The 21,612-nt window shown below is 38.5% G+C and overlaps 1 protein-coding gene across 5 annotated transcripts in view; it reads right to left on the bottom strand.

Moving 5' to 3' along the window:
• Positions 1–21,320, bottom strand: part of ctdp1 (CTD (carboxy-terminal domain, RNA polymerase II, polypeptide A) phosphatase, subunit 1) — a 161,678-nt gene extending 140,358 nt beyond the window's left edge. For 4 of the 5 annotated variants that reach the window (XR_009806414.1, XM_061897353.1, XM_061897354.1 and 1 more), the window contains exons 1-7: positions 20,808–21,319; positions 10,941–11,024; positions 10,515–10,608; positions 8,000–8,128; positions 7,778–7,928; positions 3,720–3,810; positions 2,632–2,798 (exon numbers count right to left, since the gene is read on the bottom strand). Coding sequence is in view for 4 of the 5 variants with exons in the window: in XM_061897353.1 (XP_061753337.1) it covers positions 2,632–2,798; positions 3,720–3,810; positions 7,778–7,928; positions 8,000–8,128; positions 10,515–10,608; positions 10,941–11,024; positions 20,808–21,100 (1,009 nt within the window). In the remaining variant the exon portion in view is untranslated. Of the gene's footprint in view, positions 1–2,631; positions 2,799–3,719; positions 3,811–7,777; positions 7,929–7,999; positions 8,129–10,514; positions 10,609–10,940; positions 11,025–20,807 lie in introns of all 5 variants that reach the window. The other variant, XM_061897356.1, reaches the window with a different exon arrangement.
• Between the last annotated feature and the right edge of the window lie 292 nt (positions 21,321–21,612).

Raw genomic sequence — 21,612 nt, 5'->3', positions numbered from 1 at the left:
AGTTTTTCCTTTCCCTCATGCGGATGTCGTTGTGGCTTGTGCAGCCCTTTGAGACACTTGTGATTTAGGGCTGTATAAACAAACATTCATTGATTGATTGTCTGTAAAACATCATCTATGCAACATTTTGACCAAAGAACCACCATCACATGTTATGTAGACCAGTGCGATTGGTACCGGGCCGCAGAAGAATTTTTTATTAATTTTAATTATTTTTTAATTGAAAAAAAAAAAAAAAATAAAATAAAAATGTTTTTTTAATTAAAACGACATAAAAAACACAAGATACACTTACAATTAGTGCACCCACCCCAAAAAAACCTCAATTTTTCATGACAATAGCCTCCCTTTTTCATGACAAAGGAACTTTTTTTCTTGAAGAAAAAGCTTCAATAATGGTAAATGAGTACATTCAAGGTACCGTATTTTTCGGATTATAAATTGCTCCGGAATATACGTCGCACCGGCCGAAAATGCATGATACAGAAGGAAAAAAACATATATAAATCGCACTGGAGTATAAGTCGCATTTTTGGGGGAAATGTATTTGATCAAATCCAATACCAAGAATAGACATTTGAAAGGCAATTTAAAATAAATAAAGAATAGTGAACAACAGGCTGAATAAGTGTACGTTATATGATGCAATTAACGTAACATATTATGGTAAGAGTCATTCAAATAACTATAATATATAAAACATGCTATATGTTTACCAAACAATCTGTCACTCCTAATCGATAAATCCGAGGAAATCTTCTTCCTCGATGTCGCTTCTGAACAACTCTGCTAACTCCAAAAGGTATGCGCCGCTTCCTTTTGTCGTTTTCTGCTGCATATTTCACTACGTCCAGCTTGTAATCTGCAGTACATGATTTCCTTTTAGGTGCAATTTTTGTTCAGCCCTTCTCAGTTTCTATAAGTTACCGCCAACGATGAAATTATCTATTTTAATAGCTATGGCAGTAGCATATAGCATATAGCAGTTAGCATTCCATGACCCACAATGCACTTCTGCCATGACCCTCCCCCGCCGGATTCTTATTGGTTGACGTGTGTGTGACGATTGCTGAAATTTTCTTTGTCTCTTCCACAAATGAGATAAATAATATTATTTGATATTTTACGGCAGGGGTCAGGAACCATTTTGGCTGAGAGAGCCAAAAAGCCAAATATTTTAAAATGTATTTCCGTAGGAGCCATATAATATTTTTTTTTAAAACTGAACACAACTAAACGCGTGCATTTTTAAGTAAGACCAACATTTCTAGAGTAAAATACGTCTCTTATTCTTTGTAATAACATTGTTATTCTGAAGCTAACTGTGGAGGGGGCGTGGCCCGCGGGCCTGCAGCAAACTGGGGTGTGCCAGGACCGGCCTCGAAATCAGCGAGAGCTGCGTAGGTGGCCCACCTGAGCCTTGTTATCTAATCACCTGTTGCTCTGTTATAACCAGCAGCCAGGAAGAGAGACGGGGTTGGGGCTGGAGCCAGAGCCAGAGAGAGAACAAAATAGAAAAATACAATTGCTGGAAAGCAACTGAGAGACTTATTGAAAAATAAAACAATAGTGTAACCCTGAAACAGGCTCTCATGTCGGTGCTTGGTGGTCTGAAGAATCCCCAGGAGGACAAGCCCCACACTAACCAATAATAAATAAATAACTTCTTAACGCAACTTCTTGAACAAGTGCGGTAGTAAACGGATGGATGGACTAAAAATGCATGAGAATGTTTTATGTTTTGAACATTATTTTTAACACAATACAAGTGGAATTATTCATTACTTATCATGTTAAACAATGTCAGCTCAGATTTATTCGAGAGCCAGATGCAGTCATCAAAAGAGCCACATCTGGCTCGCGAGCCATAGGTTCCCTACCCCTGTTTTACGGTAATGTGTTAATAATTTCACACATAAGTCACTCCCGAGAATATGTCGCACACCCCGGCCAAACTATGAAAAAAACTGCGACGGGAGCTGCCATTCAAGGCCCTTACCACGACCCGTCAGGAGAAAGGGTGAAGTGTCTTGCTCAAGGACACGACAGACGTGACGAGGTTGGTAGAAGGTGGGGATTGAACCAGGAACCCTCAGGTCGCTGGCACGGCCACTCTCCCAACCCGCGCCACGCCGTTCCCTATAATAATGATACTATTCTCATATTATAAATGGTCTTATGTAACATCTTCCACTTTAACTCTCACAATTTCTTTCATTTCAGTGCAGTGCAGCCAACACTAATGACAGCCCATTAAATTTAATTTCCATATTAAGTGAAACTGTGTTAGAATATATTCAACACACGTCATCTTTTTTTCCTTCTTTGTCTTCACTAACTTTTTCTGCACTAAATATCTCTTGCTACCGAACATTTTGACTTAAAGAACTATTGGGTGCCCATTTGTAAAGTATTTGTCCTGTGGTTAGTTGTGTCAAAGTGAATAATATTCAGACAAACAGTGGGCTGCACTCTGTGCCCTCATTTAAAACTCAGCACTGCCTTTAGACAACAGCCTAACAGGAGATCTTTGTAGTTAACTTCAAAGCGCTTCCTAAGAGGGGACTGTGCAGGGAAGCGGAAACCATGGACGATGTATAGTAAAAAAAAAAAATGACACGACTTATGTACCTTTCTTGGCTGTGACAGCTTCCTGCGAGCCGGGCGGTGCGTTCATGTCCCCGATGCCTTCGAAGTAGACATATTTCTTTACTGTGATGAGGTTGGGTGCAAACTTCCATACGTCTTCGCGGTCATCAATGATGCAGACCATTGAATCCCCACAGGGGAAAAGATTCCTGTTCGGACAATGGAGGGAATTCAGCTTGATGACGCCATGTGTTTGCATTTACATCAGGGGTGTCAAACTCAAATACAGAGTGGGCCAAAATTTAAAACTGAACAAAGCCGCGGGCCAAGGTTGAACAAATTAACCTTTTAATAGGGACCCAAACAAGTTTTGCATTCAACATTGAACAAGCAAGGCTTATATACAGTAACTTTATAGTGACATGCAAAATCAAGATTCAAATAATAATAATAATAATTAAAAAATATCAATGGCATATCAAATATAATTTAAATACAAATTTAATGCCTCTTTTCTATTTGCAGCCTTCTGAGGTAAATATCAAAATATATTGTAGCGTCCCGAAAGAGTTAGTGCTGCAAGGGATTCTGGTTAGTTGTTCTGTTGTGTTTATGTTATGTTACAATGCAGATGTTCTCCCGAAATGTGTTTGTCATTCTTGTTTGGTGTGAGTTCACTGTGTGGCGCATATTTGTAACAGTGTTAAAGTTGTTTATACGGCCACCCTCAGTGTGACCTGTATGGCTGTTGACCAGGTACGCCTTGCATTCACTTATGTGTGTAATAGCCGCATATATTATGCGAGTGGGCCTGCACGTTTGTATGGAGGAAATGCGGACGTGACGACAGGTTGTAGAGAATGCTAAAGGCCCTCAATATTGTTGTCCGGGTAAAAATCGGGAGAATGCTTGCCCTGGGAGATTTTCAGGAGGGGCACTGAACTTCGGGAGGATTGGCAAGTGTGAGAAATTGAGGTGTTACAGTGGCACCGCTGCTGTGTAATAACGGCGGGCCAGCTGTAATGTTAATTTGATATTGCCTCAAGAGCCAAATTAAATTACATGGCGGGCCAAAATTGGCCCGCGGGCCAGAGTTTGACACCCATGATCTAAATGGAGGAAATTCCCACCTAAGATTCCCAGTCTTAGAATAGGGGTCGATGCATTCGTCTCTCGAAAGGATGCGGTGGGAGAACAGCTTCGTTTCAGGGTCCAAAAAGCCTAAGAAAACGACATTAAAAGAGCATATGAGCACATTGAGCCTGATAAAAACCATCCTGCTTTAACCATTTCAATCCTTTCACAAGCGCTTTCTCATTCCTGACGGGATATACATCAAGCACACAGCGGCTGCAATGAACCTCACCGGGCTCACCTCATCACAGGGAGTAGTAAATTTCAATTCCAAAGGCATCAAACATTCATCATATGGCGGCAAAATAGTGCTGGACCGGGGTTATATACTGTACCGTGTGATAAAGCATGGCTGGCCTGCCTCAAGTTAATCTAACACTCAATCACAATTTTGCTGAGGTTTTCATATTTGAAAGTTTTGGACTATTTCCTGTCGGACTGGTGGAGAAAGAGGAAAAAAATGGAAAATACACATGAAGGTGTAATTTATGCTCTTGATAAATCCGAATCTGATGGCTGGATTGATCTATAGCAGTTGTTCTCAAATGGGGGTACGCGTACCCCTGGGGGTACTTGTAGGTATGCCAAGGGGTACGTGAGATTTGTTAAAAATATTCTAAAAATAGCAACAATTCAAAAATCCTTTATAAATATATTTATTGAATAATACTTCAACAAAATATGAATGTAAGTTCATAAACTGTTAAAAGAAATGCAACAATGCAATATTCAGTGTTGACAGCTAGATTTTTTTGTGGACGTGTTCCATAAATATATTTCTTTTTTGTGAAGAAATGTTTAGAATTAAGTTCATGAATCCAGATGGATCTCTATTACAATCCCCAAAGAGGGCACTTTAAGTTGATGATTACTTGTATGTGTAGAAATCTTTATTTATAACTGAATCACTTATTTTTCAACAAGTTTTTAGTTATTTTTATATCTTTTTTTCCAAATAGTTAAAGAAAGACGACTACAAATGAGCAATATTTTGCACTGTTATACAATTTAATAAATCATAAACTGATGACATAGTGCTGTATTTTACTTCTTTATCTCTTTTTTTAACCAAAAATGCTTTCCTCTAATTAGGGGGTAGTTGAATTAAAAAAAAATTCACAGGGGGTACATCACCGAAAAAAGGTTGAGAACCACTGATCTATAGCTAACCATACTGTACATAGAACACAAAAAACTAGCAGAGAGCTCCCCCATATGGACACAAACAGGAAGTACAACTAGCAAAGAAAAAACAAGTTGACTTTATATGCTTATTTGTGTTCCATTGCATCTATTAAACCATCTCCAATTTACAATCTGCAATGTATTTGAAAATATCACAAAATGCCAAAAATTCAGTCAGCCCTTTTAAAATATTGCACTCTGAACACCTTGGGGTATTTTGGGAAATTAACACCACAGTAACACCACAGATTACACGCTTCTGCACTCTGACCGTGTTATCAGATCAGTCATACTGGAAATACTCAAAAAAATGAAAAGATACGTGCTGTTTAACATTCTCAATCCTTATGGAGGACAAAAACACATTTAATGCATTCACTATCGTAAATAAATAGCCAACAAGTGACTCAACAAATTATGTTGCGCTCATTAAACTCTCTCTAAAAACATCCAGAAACTGCCAACATTATCCCATTTACATGTCATTACCTGAAAATGAACCAAGTATGAGTGATATTGTTATTATAACTGCCAATGCAGACAGACTATTTTAGTGGAGCATTGATAGCAGTGAACAAATGTTAGCTTTTGCTGCTATTGCTGACACACTGAGCTTCGTCTCAAACTTGCTAGATGTAAATTCTCGATTACAATTCATGCAGCTCTAAACTGGTAGTAGACAAATGTGGCCATGGTCTGACAGGCTGGTCGACTCTCACATCACCCGAGATGACAAAATATACCCAACAAGAGCTTCCTGCAGGAACCTTTTTTAACTCTCCATGAGGATTGCGATTGAATCATCATCTGAACCGAATTATGTGAGCGTCCCGTCGGTCGGCATCCCAGCAAGTGTGGAAATATTACAGTGTTTCAGTGTTTGTTTTGTTCTGGTTAGTTTGTATGTTTAGCACCGAGCAATGCAGCGGATGCTAGCGTCACAATGAAACTGCATCCATCAGTTGGCTTCTAAAATGTACGTATTGCTCATCCTCTTTGTTTTCGGGCTCAAAAATATAAGGTCCTGTAACATAATTTTTCCAAAAGTAATCTTTGTTGGCTCTAGCAAAGTTTGCTTGATTAGCAGTGTTGTTGATGGGAAAGGGATCTTTGGTTCCTAGCGCGATGTCACGCGATCTTGTGACGTTTTTATCTCTCAAATGGCTTGGTAGTCTCCATGAGATTGATACAATGTTGATTATTTTTATTTATTTGCAAACTTTGGAAGTCTTTTGGTGTCATAAATGGTAAATGAGTTATACTTGTATTAGGGATGTCCCGATCCAGGTTTTTGCACTTCCGATCCAATACCGATATTGTTTTTGCACTTCCGATCCGATACCGATACTGGCCTATCCGAGCATGTATTAAAGTTTGAAGTTATTTAGCCTACTTAGTGGTCAGATTCATGCTGAAAAGGATTTTAGTACTCTTGATAACAACTATCCAGCTGAATTAGGTGAGTTTGAATAATACACAATAGTTGGTATTCAAGGATAAACACAAAATATCAAAAATTATACATGACAAACAGAAATGGCATCATTAAATAGTAAAAAAGTGAACAGTATAAAGTGCAAATAATGCTTTAAACATTACTAAAAAAAGCAAAACACACAAACAACCTGAGTGGGATAAAATGTCTATAACTCAGCATCAATACTTGTTTTTGAACAAGTGTAAACTTAAAATATATATATATATATATATCTACACACTCCCTTCAATTGTTTGCCCCAGTCAGGGGGGGGCAAACAATTGAAGTCCAAGCATAATGGGGAGATTCTTTTTAACAAAGACAAGCACTTCAAGATGCTCAGGTGTCAGCCTGCTCCTGTGTTCATCTATGATGAGTGCTAAAAAGCCTCTCACTCTAAAGAGTCATTAAAATGTCTTACAACTTTACCACCACGCTTGACTTTATTGTGGCATGTTTTGCACTCCACCTCTTCATCTTTTTCATTTTGTAGGATAAGATAATCCCACACAGCTGACATTTTTACCGTAACTTTTAATTCACACGGCGGTCTGAACGGTTAGAACGCAGACCTGTGGGTGTTTTGAAGGTGTTCTGGAAAATGCGGAACGGAGTTTAGGGAGTAGCAGAAGAGTGGAATGTATTATTTAAACTGGTGTTGGAAAACACGGACCGGAGTTTTTTTTTAAAAACTGGATCTGGATATTGTGGCATGTTTTGCACTCCACCTCGTAATCTTTTTCGTTTTGTAGGATAAAATAATCCTACACAGCTGACATTTTTACCGTAACTTTTAATTCACACGGCTGTCTGAACGGTTAGAACGCAGACCTGTGGATGTTTTGAAGGTGTTATGGAAAATGTAGAACGGAGTTTAGGGAGCAGCAGAAGAGTGGAATGTATTATTTAAACCGGAGTTTTTTTAAAAACTGGATCTGGATCGGCATTTTCCCCATGGCTTTTTGATACGCATTTTTTGGCACATATCGGCGGCCGACCCGATCCAAATATCGGATCGGGACAACCCTAACTTGTATAGCGCTTTTCTACCTTCAAGGTACACAAAGCGCTTTGACACTATGTCCACATTCACCCACACACATTCACACACTGATTGCAAGAGCTGCTTTGCAAGGCCCTAACCGCGACCCGTTAGGGGCAAGGGTGAAGTGTCTTCCTCAAGGACACAACGGACCTGGCGAGGTTGGTACAAGGCGGGGATCGAATCAGAAACCTGAAGGTTGCTGGTACGACCACTCTCCCAACTGCGCCACGCCGCTTCAATATAGCGGCAACTTGTTTTTCCACTCTACTGGTACTTGTATACCACCACCACTACTACTGCTACTACTACTAATAATAATAACAACAGGTAATGAGACAGCAAATTACCCGCAATTGTATGTGCATAAAGGCGACTCCCAAACGTGAAGACGTGCAACTCGTACAATTTGGCAATTTTCTCCAGGAATTCCTTGCAATGTGGGCGTAGTCGTGTGTGGAGCATTGGCTCTCCTCGCCCCAGCTGGAAGTGAAAAATGCCCTGCAGGAAAAATCAGAGCATCAAAGCGTTGGCTCTTGTAAAATAAACTCGATGTGTGTTGTGAAAAGTACCTTATTTGACATCTGCTGGCAGTGTTGATCGGTGGTGTGAATGAGCGTCTGGTCCAAGTCCACCATCAGGACCAGTTTTCTGTTGCGGTGCAGCCTCTGCTGGTCCTCCCGGCCAAGCTGCTCTGCTTGCTGTTTGGTTGGAGAGGGAAAAATCCCTTAATGACCGTTATATTAGACCACAATATAAATCAATCAAAGTTTATTGCTCCCATTGGGTTGAGTTTTTTCTTGCCCTGATGTGGGATCTGAGCCAAGTATGTATTTGAAATTGCCTTTCAAAGGTCTATTCTTGGTGTTGGTTTTTACCAAATAAATTTCCCCAAAAAATGCGACTTATACTCCAGTGCGACTTATGTATGTTTTTTTCCTTCTTTATTATGCATTTTCGGCCGGTGCGACTTATACTCAGACAAGTACGGTAGACGCATTGTGGGTTTCCTGGACGTTGTCTACATCGCTAAAAGAAAAATCTAAGGAAGAGAATTCCTCTGCCATCTTCCACTAGTGCTTTTTGTAAATAAATTGCCCGCTCTAAAATTCCCTCTTCTCTTCTCCGACTCTCTCGTCGTCATTTGGGATGTCTGTTGTGATTTCCTTTCCTAGATCGATGACCCACCTCTGATTGGCCTGTCCGTAATGTTTTGCCCCAATCTTAACCAATCGTGACACATCATAGTAAACCAACCAACCAACGACTTTCTTATCCGTAAACCAACCAATCGTCATTGATGTTTCCCATATACAGTGGGGCAAAAAAGTATTTAGTCAGCCACCTATTGTGCAAGTTCTCCCACTTAAAATGATGAGAGAGGTCTGTAATTTTCATCATAGGTACACTTCAACTGTGAGAAACAGAATGTGAAAAAAAAAATCCAGGAATTCACATTGTAGGAATTTTAAAGCATTTATTTGTAAATTATGGTGGAAAATAAGTATATATATATATATATATATATATATATATATATATTCACACATACAGTATTTGCTTTGCGTTACAGGTTTTTACTCACTTTTGGTCTCTCCTACAAGGTCTATTCGAATTAGACGATTACATCCACATGAGTCATGGCCAATTATGCAAATTAAGACAATGATGTCATCTATTCCAGGGTTTCCCGCGGCGGTTTGTTGCTATCCAAAGCCTAAACTAACGTCTTAACAAGCTCCTCCGCTTAGTTCTGCCTCTGCCTCTCTCAATATGTCTTTGCAGCACCCAGCATTGTCCCACCCACAGAACCATCTGATTGCAGAGCGGTAACAGCCAATCAGCAGTGCGTATTCAGAGCGCATGGAGTCAATGCTCAGGCAGGCAGAGAGGAGAGATGGTCGGGTGAGCAGAAAGGTGTTTAGCAGGTGAGCATAATGCAGCGGACTCTCCCCAAATTATAAAAAACACCTCCCAGTCAACTACTAGTAACATCACTATGAGCCTGGTGACGAACTATAAACAAAAGCGGCAGCTCAGCTTGTTCGTAGTCCTTGAGGTGAAGGCTAATTAACTTTTAGCTAACGTTAGCTCACTGTGCGGTGTGTGTGTGTGTGTGTGTGTGTGTGTGTGTGTGTGTGTTACGGACAGCAAAGCCCTGTCTGCCTTAGAGAAAGACAAGCAATATTGACTTACATTAAAAACTAAGTTATTTCACTTGACTTTTTTCTGTGTTGATTGAGCTTTGTTGAAGCAGCAAAAAACGACATTACGTTAAACGAAGAGTTTCTCTCTCTGGTAGTTGATATAATAATGTAACTGCTTCATAAAGCCTACATGAATCCATGGTGTTAAGGGATGAATAGTCTCTCCTATTGCCATTGTACTATATTTTCAGCTATAGTTACATTAATCATTGGTAATGTAGCAGTCCAGTTTTGAATGGCAGGGTCCCCGCTATCCCGTTGATAAAAATATAACATTTACATCATAAAAATCAACTACAGGCTTCCCAAATGCTGTAATAAAATACGCACGATGAGTTGAGCATATGTCAGCATATGGCCCGACTTTTAACTCTTTTTTTTCCTAACACTTATTGCAAACGCTTACATAGAGTAAGTCATTAATTTGACTTTGTAAGTCATTATTTTGACTTAGTAAGCCATTATTTTGTCATTATTTTGACTTAGTAAATTACTAAGTCATAATAATGACGTACTTAGTATCTCAGGTAACTAGGACTGTTTTGTTTTTACTTTACGGAAAAAATATACAGATATATATCGTATATCGCCATTCAGCAAATGGACCGGAAAAACACAACCAAAAGTTGTAGGCTTCTTCACGCAACGAATGTGGTATCAAAAAATAATTTTCATTCATTTGCAATAAAAAGACACTTTTCTGGTGTAGTGTTGCCATTTTAGGCAAATGTAATGAAACTAGTGGATAATTTAACCTAGATCATTTTAACACTGAAAAAAAAAAAAAAATGACACAAAATGTCCCTGTGATGTATATCATATAATAAGAATAATGCACACAAAGAAGAAAAAAAACAGGTACCACTGTCACATGCCTCACCTCAGAGCTGACCATCAACTCCGGCACACTGTGCACCATGGAGACTGTTGCCGTGGAGATGGGAGTTTGCTGGTTCCCATTTGTGCTCTGCAGCCTGAGAGACAGCCAAAGAGAGAGAGTGGGTGTCATGCTTTTTGCCGGTGTCTATTACGTCCTTGAACACAAGGTGACTCAGAAGAGAAACGCTTTTGAGTTGGAGGTGTTTCCAATTGAATTTGGCGAGATTCGAGCTAAATGATTTATTACCACAATATTGTCTTCTGGCGCCACCTGAGGGTATGATCTCAAAATGAAGGCAGAGCAAATACTATTAGCTACAATAACGGACTCAAGCAGCTGGCTTAGCAATCAACTTGATGCATCACAAACTCAGTTGACAATATGTGTAAACAAACATTGCTTGTTTTTGTTATTATATTTCCTTACTGAGTCAGGTCTTGTCCACATTCAGCACATAAGCCTTTCATCACTATAGGGTGGTTGCATCCTAATATTCTGACGATGACACCCCTGGAAAAATAAAAACACACAAAAAGACAGTACAAATTTAGTAAGTGTTGACAGTGATGAATATGAGCATAAAACTAGGTCTGGGCGATAAAACTATATGATTATATCTTACGACAGACACGTAAGTTATATAAAATAAAAATAAAAATTTTCTTCGCCGTAAGAGACCCGGAAGTTGCGAAGCCAAGAAGTTAGTGAAGCAAGGTTGGTTGCATGAATAAAGACAATAGCTCTTTGGTAACCGAGCAAGGGGTTCTGGGTATTTGTTCTGTTGTGTTTATGTTGTGTTACGTTGCCGATGTTCTACCGAAATGTGTTTGTCGTTCTTGTTTGTTCACTAAGGGTGTAACGGTACACAAAAATTTCGGTTCGGTACATACCTCGGTTTAGAGGTCACGGTTCGGTTCATTTTCGGTACAGTAAGAAAACAAAGAAATATAATTTTTTGGGTTATTTATTTACCAAATTTGTAAACAATGGCTTTATCCTTTTAACATTGGGAACACTATAATAATTCTGCCCACGTTAATCTGCCTCAATTTGTTGCTTTGATTAAATAAAATGACAAAACTTTTCTTCTACATATAAAAAGTGCAACATTAAACAGTTTCAAGTCAACTCATCATGCTTGATTTATCACAGCATTTGGGAAGCCTGTAGTTGACTTTTCTTATGTAAATGTTATATTTTTGTCAACATGTGATAGCAGGGACCCTGACATTCAGAACTAGGCTGCTACATTACGTATGATTAATGTAACTATAGCTGAAAAATAGTACAATAGCAATAGGAGAGACTATTCATCCCGGAAATCTATGGAGTTTATGTTAGTTCATGTGAAATAACAGACAGACAGGGCTTTGCTGCCCCTAGCACACGCACACACACACACGCACGTACTCACACGCACGTACACACACCCAAACACAGCAAAATGAGCTAACGTAACGCTAAAAGCTAATTAGCCTTCACATCACCTCAAGCCAGAACTGTGAACTGCAGTTTAAGTTTTTAAAATGTCAACGGGCTCATACTGAGGTTTGTAATAGTTGTGACTGGAAAGTGTTTTTTATAATTTGGGAAGTGTACGATGTCCGCTGCTAAACACCTCTGCTCGACAATGAAGCATTTACAACATGCGTTCTGAATACGCACTGCTGATCGGCTGTTACATGGCTCGGAATACGCACTGCTGATTGGCTTTGTATGTAACCAATCAGATGGTTGTGTGGGCGGGCCAATGCTGGGTGCTCACTGCTCAGACAGAGGCAGAAAGCAGAGCAGCTTGTTAAGACTTTAGATACAAACTCGTTTGATACACCCTCGTACCGAAACGGTTCAATACAAATACACCTACCGTTACACCCCTAGTGTTCACAGTGTGGCGCATATTTGTAACAGTGTTAAAGTTGTTTATACGGCCACCCTCAGTGTGACCTGTATGGCTGTTGATCAAGTATGCCTTGCATTCGCTTGTGTGTGTGAAAAGCTGTTGGTATTATGTGACTGGGCCGGCAAGAAGATGGAGTGTCTTTGAGGTATTTTGGCGCTCTGCACTTCTCACTACTTCCATGTACACAGCGGCGTTTTAAAAAAGTCATAAATTATACTTTTTGAAACCGATACCGATAATTTTCGATATTTCATTTTAAAAAATTTATCGGTCGATGTTATCGGACATCCCTAGACACAACAAATATCGATGTCGAACAATATAAACTACTTATATCGCGATATATCGTTGCCCAGCCCTACATAATAGAAACAGGTAACACTGTCAATTAGGACATAAAAAATATCGATGTCAAACGATATAAACTACTTATATCGTGATAAATCGTTGCCCAGCCCTACATAATATCCATCCATCCATCTTCTACCGCTTGTCCCTTTTGGGGTCGCTGGAGCCTCTCTCAGCTGCATTCGGGTGAAAGGCAGGGTCAGGGTTCCCCACACATTCATTTATTTGTGGGGGCCCGCCACGAAATAATTACGGTCGCCACAAATAGATTTTTCGGCTTTTGACTTGCTCGAAAGCTCATAAAAGCAATGGGACTCTTGTCTGTGAATGGAGCTTGTTGTTACAACTCCGGTGCAGTAGGTGGCGGTAGCCTACTATGCATTGTAACGCCGCCAATTGCACTTAATTCCCCTGGTGGGTCAGAAGAAGATGAAGAAGACGACGACGAAGTAAAGGAATAACGGACCGACCGGACCAAAATACGAGGGTAAGACGTCTTGGCAAACAAGTTCAAAAGTGGTCCGAACCTGTGCAGTGTGAAGCACCGACTCGGATTTCCTTAATTTTTATTTTCAGGACCGAGGCAGACGCACGCAGTAACAGTCACCTGTTACTAGGGTCGGGCGATAAAACAATAACAATATATATCGCGATAGACATGTGATCAATATCAATAGAAAATGGGGTCGATACAAGGTTCGATAATTTCACTGAGTTCTGTTAGAAAAAAATAGGAAGAAAGGCCGATGCGGAACCGCACGGCATTCTGGGGGGTGTAGGCAGAGGAAGGGCTTTGGCCTCTCGACCTATCACGACCAATCTGGGAAATGCTAACAGGAAAAAAAACAAAAAAAGGCAACATCGGCTAGCTGACGACGAGGAATGATACGAAACGGGAATATGAGTGCGGCAGCACGAGAGGAAATTGTAAATAAAAAAGGAAACGTCACGTCACCAGTTTGGCAGTATTTTGTCACAGATGTTCAGACACAAGTTTATTCTGATGTTTACAATATTCTGTAAGACATGTTTGTTTCTGCTTGCTCAATGTGACTGTTATTTATTTGTATATATTGTTACCAATATGGCATTAAAGCCTAAGTTGTACACTACTAATTTCTTAATTACAATACTTTGCACATTTTGTTGGATTAAGCATTTATTTAAAGTCATTATTTGCACATCGACCAGTATTTTCACATATTTGACTGTTTTTCATAATGCTGACCTTGTTCTAAAGGTAAAAAGTTATATTTAAAATAAAAGTATTTAAATTCAGCCTTTTTTCTCCTGGTCTTTATTTAGAATAGTTTTTTTTTTTTATCAATAATTATCGATATCGACTGATATGAAACACTTACACCGTGATATATTTTTTAGTCATATCGCCCAGCCTTACCTGTTACCGCAGTGGTTCTCAACCTTTTTTCAGTGATTACCCCCTGTGAACATTTTTTTTAATTCAAGTGCCCCCTAATCAGAGAAAAACATTTTTGGTTGAAAAAAAGAGATAAAGAAGTAAAATACAGCACTGTGTAGTCAGTTTCTGATTTATTAAATTATTTATCAGTGCAAAATATTGCTCATTTGTAGTGGTCTTTCTTGAACTATTTGGGGGAAAAAAAGATATAAAAATAACTAAAAAATGTGTTAAAAATTAAACAAGTGATTCAATTATGAATAAAGATTTCTACACATAGAAGTAATCATCAACTTAAAGTGCCCTCTTTGGGGATTGTAATAGAGATCCATCTGGATTCATGAACTTCATTCCAAACTTTTCTTCACAAAAAAAGAAATCTTTAACATCAATATTTATGCAACATGTCCACAAAAAATCTAGCTGTCAACACTGAATATTGCATTGTTGCATTTCTTTTCACAGTTTATGAACTTACATTCATATTTTGTTGAAGTATTATTCAATAAATATATTTATTAAGGATTTTTGAATTGTTGCTACTTTTAGAATATTTTTGAAAAATCTCACGTACCCCTTGGCATACCTTCAAGTACCCCATTTAAGAACCACTGTGTTACCATACTGACGAGCTAACGTGTCCAGGTTATAACCCTGTTGTCAATAAAACACACTGAAAGCTAAATTGTGCACTGTCCACTGCAGCAACTGAATGCAATGAAAAGAATAAAATCTGAGCCAACCAGCTGTTAAAATGTTTTCAGGTTAATGTTTTAGCCATTAAAGGCCCTTGATTTCAAGATTTCAACTGTGATCGGGCACAATTAATAAATATATTTCAGTGAATAACTAATTGTTCAAATCTGGATATAAATATGTACATAAAGTGTTGTAATTATATTCCAACTACGCGTTCTTCTTGGTCATCGCCTCCGACACACGCACTTGCTTTTAGCTGCGGGCATTACGCTACAGGCTTTCCTCGCTCTTTCCTGTGTCTCTTTCTCACAGACAAGCAGGCGCACATTCTTACATACGTCACATACGTATATGCCCTCGCCCAGCAGAGAGGTAGCGGCGTGGCAAACGTTAGCTGTGATGCTACCGGGTTGTTGCGATAGAAAGAAGGTGCGAATCTCATAACAAATGAAGGAAGAATTAATTCCAAAGAAAAACAGCACGGGGCCCATCGTCTGGCGGTGGTTCGGCTTCAAGCGGAAATATGTCGAATAGACAACTTTAATTTGTCATGTGTGGGGCACAAGCGTTGTTACCAAAAGTAGCATCACTGCTAATATGTCGCATCATTTGAAAAGTCACCTGCTAATAACTTTAATAAATACAGTTTTGGTAAATTAACTAAGTTGTGATTTCCTTCTTTGAATGAAAGTTTAAATTGTGCATATATTAGTGCAGTATGAACAAGAATGTTTTAATGTAGACACATAGAATCATCATTCTGCTGTGATTATATGTATCCAGTGTTCATTCGAGGGTAAGGCAAAATCCAGAGAAATATATCGTATATCGCGATATGGCCTGAAAATATCGCGGTATTAAAAAAAGGCAATATCGCCCAGCCCTAGGTTACAGCTATTTAACTTACAATCATTAATAATTGCAATGTTGTAGCTACATGAATAAAGTAAATCGCAAAGGGAATAAGCGGTAGAATTATGGATGGATGGAGTAATATTGTAGACATTTAAAATACATTTAAGGAATTATTGTTTTGCAAAGGTTAAAGTTATCTAAATTACAATCATTAATAATTGCAATGTTGTAGCAACATAAAGACAGTAAGTCGAGTAATATTGTAGACATTTAAAATAAATGTAAGGAATTATGTGACGAATGAATGACCGCATCATACAATGTCCCACTTCCGGTTTCAAAATAAGAGCGAACACATGTAACTGCTTAAAATCAAGCGTGGTAATCCCAGTTATTAACGTTTAGCAATTTAAATAATTCATTTTAAAGCATTTATTGACCAATGTTATCGGACATCCCTAGACATAACAAATATCGATGTCAAACAATATAAACTACTTATATCGTGATGAGGGTTGGGTATTGTTTGAATTCGAACGATTCTGATTCTTTGTTTCGATTCTGATTCCTGACGATTCTCGATTCCGATAATTTCTTTAAAAAAAAGTTTAGGATATTTGAAATGAGCTAGCTAACCTACAGTCTTTCTGAATGAAATAGTCTGACATTCACCATCAATTTTAATTCTATTAACTTTTTATGAACTTTACTAAAAATTCCTCAAAGGGCTGTTTTCAACTAGAATATAAATATCAAATCTATGAACTTGAACATTTTCACAGGGGTACACTTTCATCAAGAGAGCTTTATTTTTGAAAACCTCATGAAAACACATTTACACACACAAGTGTATGATGCTGCAGGTACTTAAACATGTTACTGTGCTCCCACTGATGGGCTAACCTGGTGCAGAAAAGCAAATAAACAATAAGAAACAACTTGCAAAACCCAGTCCAGATTAGCAGCAGGTACAGTATAAAATCAGAGACTGTTCTTGTTTAGGAAAATGACCATATCTGCCTTCTCAGGAAGGATGCGTGAGTGTTCTGGACAGATAGTGTCTCCTGTCGAAGACGGGACACGCATTTATTTGTACTCCATGAACTCGGAGGTGCTTCATCATGTTCGACGTGCACCCTCCTAAGCACGAAACAGTCCTGTCGCACGTGTTACATTTCGCCGATATTTAATTTTTTTTTAGTAAAATAAAGCCATATTTTCGACCATTGACGCCCGCTATCCATGCTTGACTGACTCGCTAACAATTCCGGCGGTGGGCGCTTCTTTGTTGGTGTTAAGCGGCTTCTTCTTCTGGGTCGGCGGACGTATTATTTTTTTCCAGTCGGCGGACTGGGTATCGAAACTAGGAATCGAAATTTAAACTTTTGAACGATTCCGGGAGAAATCGGAAAGTTAGTCCCAGTTCCAATCGATACTCGATACTTGATACCCAACCCTAATCGTGATATATCGTTGCCCAGCCCTACATAATAGAAACAGGGGGAAAAAACTAGGTCTGTAAAGGTTAAAGTTGTTTAAATTTCCCTTCCTTTCTGCCTTGATATCTGAGGGGATTACAATCAGAGAGACATTAGGATTGATAAAGACAGAGGATTGATAAACTGATCCGGAAAGCCGGCCAAACTATTGGCTCGCAGTTAGAGGGGTTTGTATCAGTGAGGGACAAGAGGACACTGGACAAACTGCTGGCCATCATGGACAATCCTTCCCACCCACTCCACCAGACCATTGAGGGACAGGCTCCTTCAGCTTCCTTCCCGCACTGAGCGATTCAAGAACTCCTTCATTCCACACTCCACCCAGCTGTATAATCACTCCCCATACAGCAACAGATAATACCCGCCTATTACCTGACACCTTCTATGTCAGCTACTTCTCTTTGTTGTTAATGTCTATATTCTATTTTCTGCTGGATTTACTCTCTTTTTTATGCTGGGGCTGCCAAATATACTGTGATAGTGTACATAGCATTTGGTATATATTGTATATATGTTATAGACATATTATATCTGTATATATTATATACTGTACACATGATAAGTATATGTTGTATATATTCGCAGATATGTTATATTTTACATTGCAATACCTAGTCTATTTATACCTGCATTGTCCTTTCCATCCTTACACTTTCCATCATTGTAACTAAACTACTGTGTTGAACAATTTCCCTTGTGGATCATTAAAGTTTGTCTAAGTCTAAGTCTAATTACATTTTAAGTACAATTATTAAAAACAACTTCTTCAGGTATTTATTTTCAATTAGGACATAAAAAATATCGATGTCGAACGATATAAACTACTTATATCGTGATAAATCGTTGCCCAGCCCTACATAACATCCATCCATGCATCTTCTACCGCTTGTCCCTTTTGGGGTCGCTGGAGCCTATCTCAGCTGGATTCGGGTGAAAGGCAGTGTACACCCTGGACAAGTCGCCGCCTCATTGACGGTTCAACACACATAAACAACATTCACACTCACACACTTGGGCCAATTTAGTGTTACCAAGCAACTTATCCCCAGGTGCACGTTTTATAGAAACAGGGGAAAAAAACTTCTGTAAAGGTTAAAGATATTTAATTTAATATCATTAATAATTGCAATTTTGTAGCTACATAAATAAAGTAAATCGCAAAGGGAATAAGCGGTGTTGGATCCACTATGGATTGAACTTTCACAGTATCATGTTAGACCAGCTCGACATCCATTGCTTTCGGTCCCCTAGGGGAAGAGAGGTGGTCCATACATGCGGTCCTCTCCAAGGTTTCTCATAGTCATCATTGTCACTGTCACTGGACTGGGGTGAGTTTTACTTGTCCTTATGTGGGCTCTACAGAGAATGTCGTTGTGGTTTGTGTTGTGGTTTGTGCAGCCCTTTGAGACACTGGTGATTTAGGGCTATATAAATAAACATTGATTGATTGATTGATTGAAATATGGATGGATGGAGTAATATTGTAGACATTTAAAATAAATTTAAGGAATTATTGTTCTGCAGAGGTTTAAGTTATTTAAATTACAATAATTTATAATTGCAATGTTGTAGCTACATAAATAAAGTAAATCGAGTAATATTGTAGACATTGAAAATAAATGTAATGAATTATGTGACAAATCAATGACCGCATCATACAATGTCCCACTTCTGGTTTCAAAATAAGAGCGAACACATGTAGCTGCTTAAAATCAAGCGTGGTAATCCCAGTTATCAATGTTTAGCAATTTAAATAATTCAGACCTCCTAGTACAGCAGTTCTCAACCTTTTTTAAGCGATGTATCCCCTGTGAACATTTTTTTAATTCAAGTACCCCCTAATCAGAGCAAAGCATATTTGGTTGAAAAAAAAGAGATAAAGGAGTAAAATACAGCACTATGTCATCAGTTTCTGATTTATAAAATTGTATAACAGTGCAAAATATTGTTCATTTGTAGTGGTCTTCCTTGAACAAGTGATTAAATTATAAATAAAGATTTCTACACATAGAACTAATCATCTACTTAAAGTTCCCTATTTGGGGATTGTAATAGAGATCCGTCTGGATTCATGAACTTAATTCAAAACATTTCTTCACCAAAAAAGGAATATTTAACATCAATATTTATGGAACATCCATCCATCCATTTTCTACCGCTTATTCCCTTTTTTGGGGTCACGGGGGGCGCTGGCGCCTATCTCAGCTACAATCGGGCGGAACATGTCCACAAAAAAAATCTAGCTGTCAACACTGAATATTGCGTAGTTGCATTTCTTTTCACAGGTTACGAACTTACATTCATATTTTGTTGAAGTTTTATTCAATAAATATATTTATAAATGATTTTGAGATGTTGCTATTTTTAAAATTTATTTTTTTTTAAATCTCACGTACCCCTTGGCATACCTTCAAGTACCCCCAGGGGTACACGTACCCCCATTTGAGAACCAGTTTTATAGAAACAGGGAAACAAAAAAAATTATCTAAAAGGTTAAAGTTATTTAATTTACAATCATTTATAATTGAAATGTTGTAGCTACATAAATACAGTAAATCGAGTAATATTGTAGACCAGTGGTTCTCAAATGGGGGTACTTGAAGGTATGCCAAGGGGTATGTGAGATTTTTTAAAAAATTTCTAAAAATAGCAACAATTCAAAAATCCTTTATACATATACTTATCGAATAATACTTCAACAAAATATGAATGTAAGTTCATAAACTGTGAAAAGAAATGCAACAATGCAATATTCAGTGTTGACAGCTAGATTTGTTGTGGACATTTTCCAAAAATATTGATGTCAAAGATTTTTATTTTTTGTGAAGAAATGTTTACAATTAGGTTCATGAATCCAGATGGATTTCTATTACAATCCCCAAAGAGGGCACTTTAAGTTGATGATTCCTTCTTTGTGTAGAAGTCTTTATTTATAATTAATTCACTTGTTTATTTTTTAACAACTTTTTAGTTATTTGTATATATCTTTTTTTCAAAATAGTTCAAGAAAGACCACTACAAATGAGCAATATTTTTACACTGTTATACAAGTTAATAAATCAGAAACTGATGACATAGTGCTGTATTTTACTCTTTTTTTTTCAACCAAAAATGCTTTGCTCTGATTAGGGGGTACTTGAATTAAAAACATGTTCACAGGGGGTACATCACTGAAAAAAGGTTGAGAACCACTGTTGTAGACATTTAAAATAAATGTAAGGAATTATGTGACGAATCAATGAGCGCTTCATACAATGTCCCACTTCCGGTTTCAAAATAAGAGCGAACACATGTAGCTGCTTAAAATCAAGCGTGGTAATCCCAGTTATCAATGTTTAGCAATTTAAATAATTCAGAACCTCCCAGTAAACTTAAACCAACAACGCAACGACTTAGCTTCACTAACATATAAGTCATTTATTTTGAAAGCCCAAACAAACTAACACATTGTGCGAGCGCGCTTGATGGCTGTGTACAAAACGAGCTAGCTCGTTAGCCAAGTTAGCATAACACAGCAGCAATGTCTTCCACCTGAACCACAACAGGCCTGAAAAGCGGGCAGCACTCACCCAGGTTGTATGACCTGTCCGGGCTGGCAGCACAGCTCCTTCACCACCCCCGCGCGGTCCGACTTCACCTTCTTCTCCGGGATCCTGGTCGGCGCTGCCCGCTTGTTCGCCACGATGGGGACGCAGAGCGCCAACACGGAGTCCACGTTGACGTGAGAGCCAGGCTTGACTTTCCATTCGAGGAGCCGACAGGGGTGCGTGCCGAACGTGTAGCGGACATCCGACACCTGCACCGCGGGGCCCAGCCTCGATGTATCCCCGCCGCCGCCTGAATCTGCGGGGAGGTCCTCCATCTGCTCCGTGGCCGCGCGAACGCAGAAATATTAGCCTCTAATGGTCCGTTTAAAGTGTACCCGCCACAAATTGGGATTTTAGAAACATTTAAAAACTTTTAAACGACAGGCTGGCGGGGGGAATTAAAAGAAAAGTGCGGGATTTAAAGCCACTGTCGACACGCAGCCTCGTTCACTCTTCCCGCCCGTAAACAGGATGTGGAAACACTGCAGACACGACGACAACTTCCGGCGGTTAAAACAAGAAAAACACGAAGCATAATAGAAATGTTTTTATATTTCATATCGGATATTCATTGTAGTTCATTAAAATTATAGTTTTGTAACACAATATATTGTATTTTTTTTCTAAAATATCAAAAAAAAATATATATATATGTATACATTTCAACAAAAACAAGTCCAACAACAATATAAAACATTACAAAAAAATTATGAAAATAATAATAATAATACATTTTATTTATAAGGTGCCTTTCTGGGCACTCAAGGACACCGTACAAAATCAATAC

This window comes from Nerophis ophidion, linkage group LG04, assembly GCF_033978795.1.
Source record: "Nerophis ophidion isolate RoL-2023_Sa linkage group LG04, RoL_Noph_v1.0, whole genome shotgun sequence".
NCBI classification, from domain to species: domain Eukaryota; kingdom Metazoa; phylum Chordata; class Actinopteri; order Syngnathiformes; family Syngnathidae; genus Nerophis; species Nerophis ophidion.
This window is presented reverse-complemented; position numbering and strand designations above follow the sequence as displayed.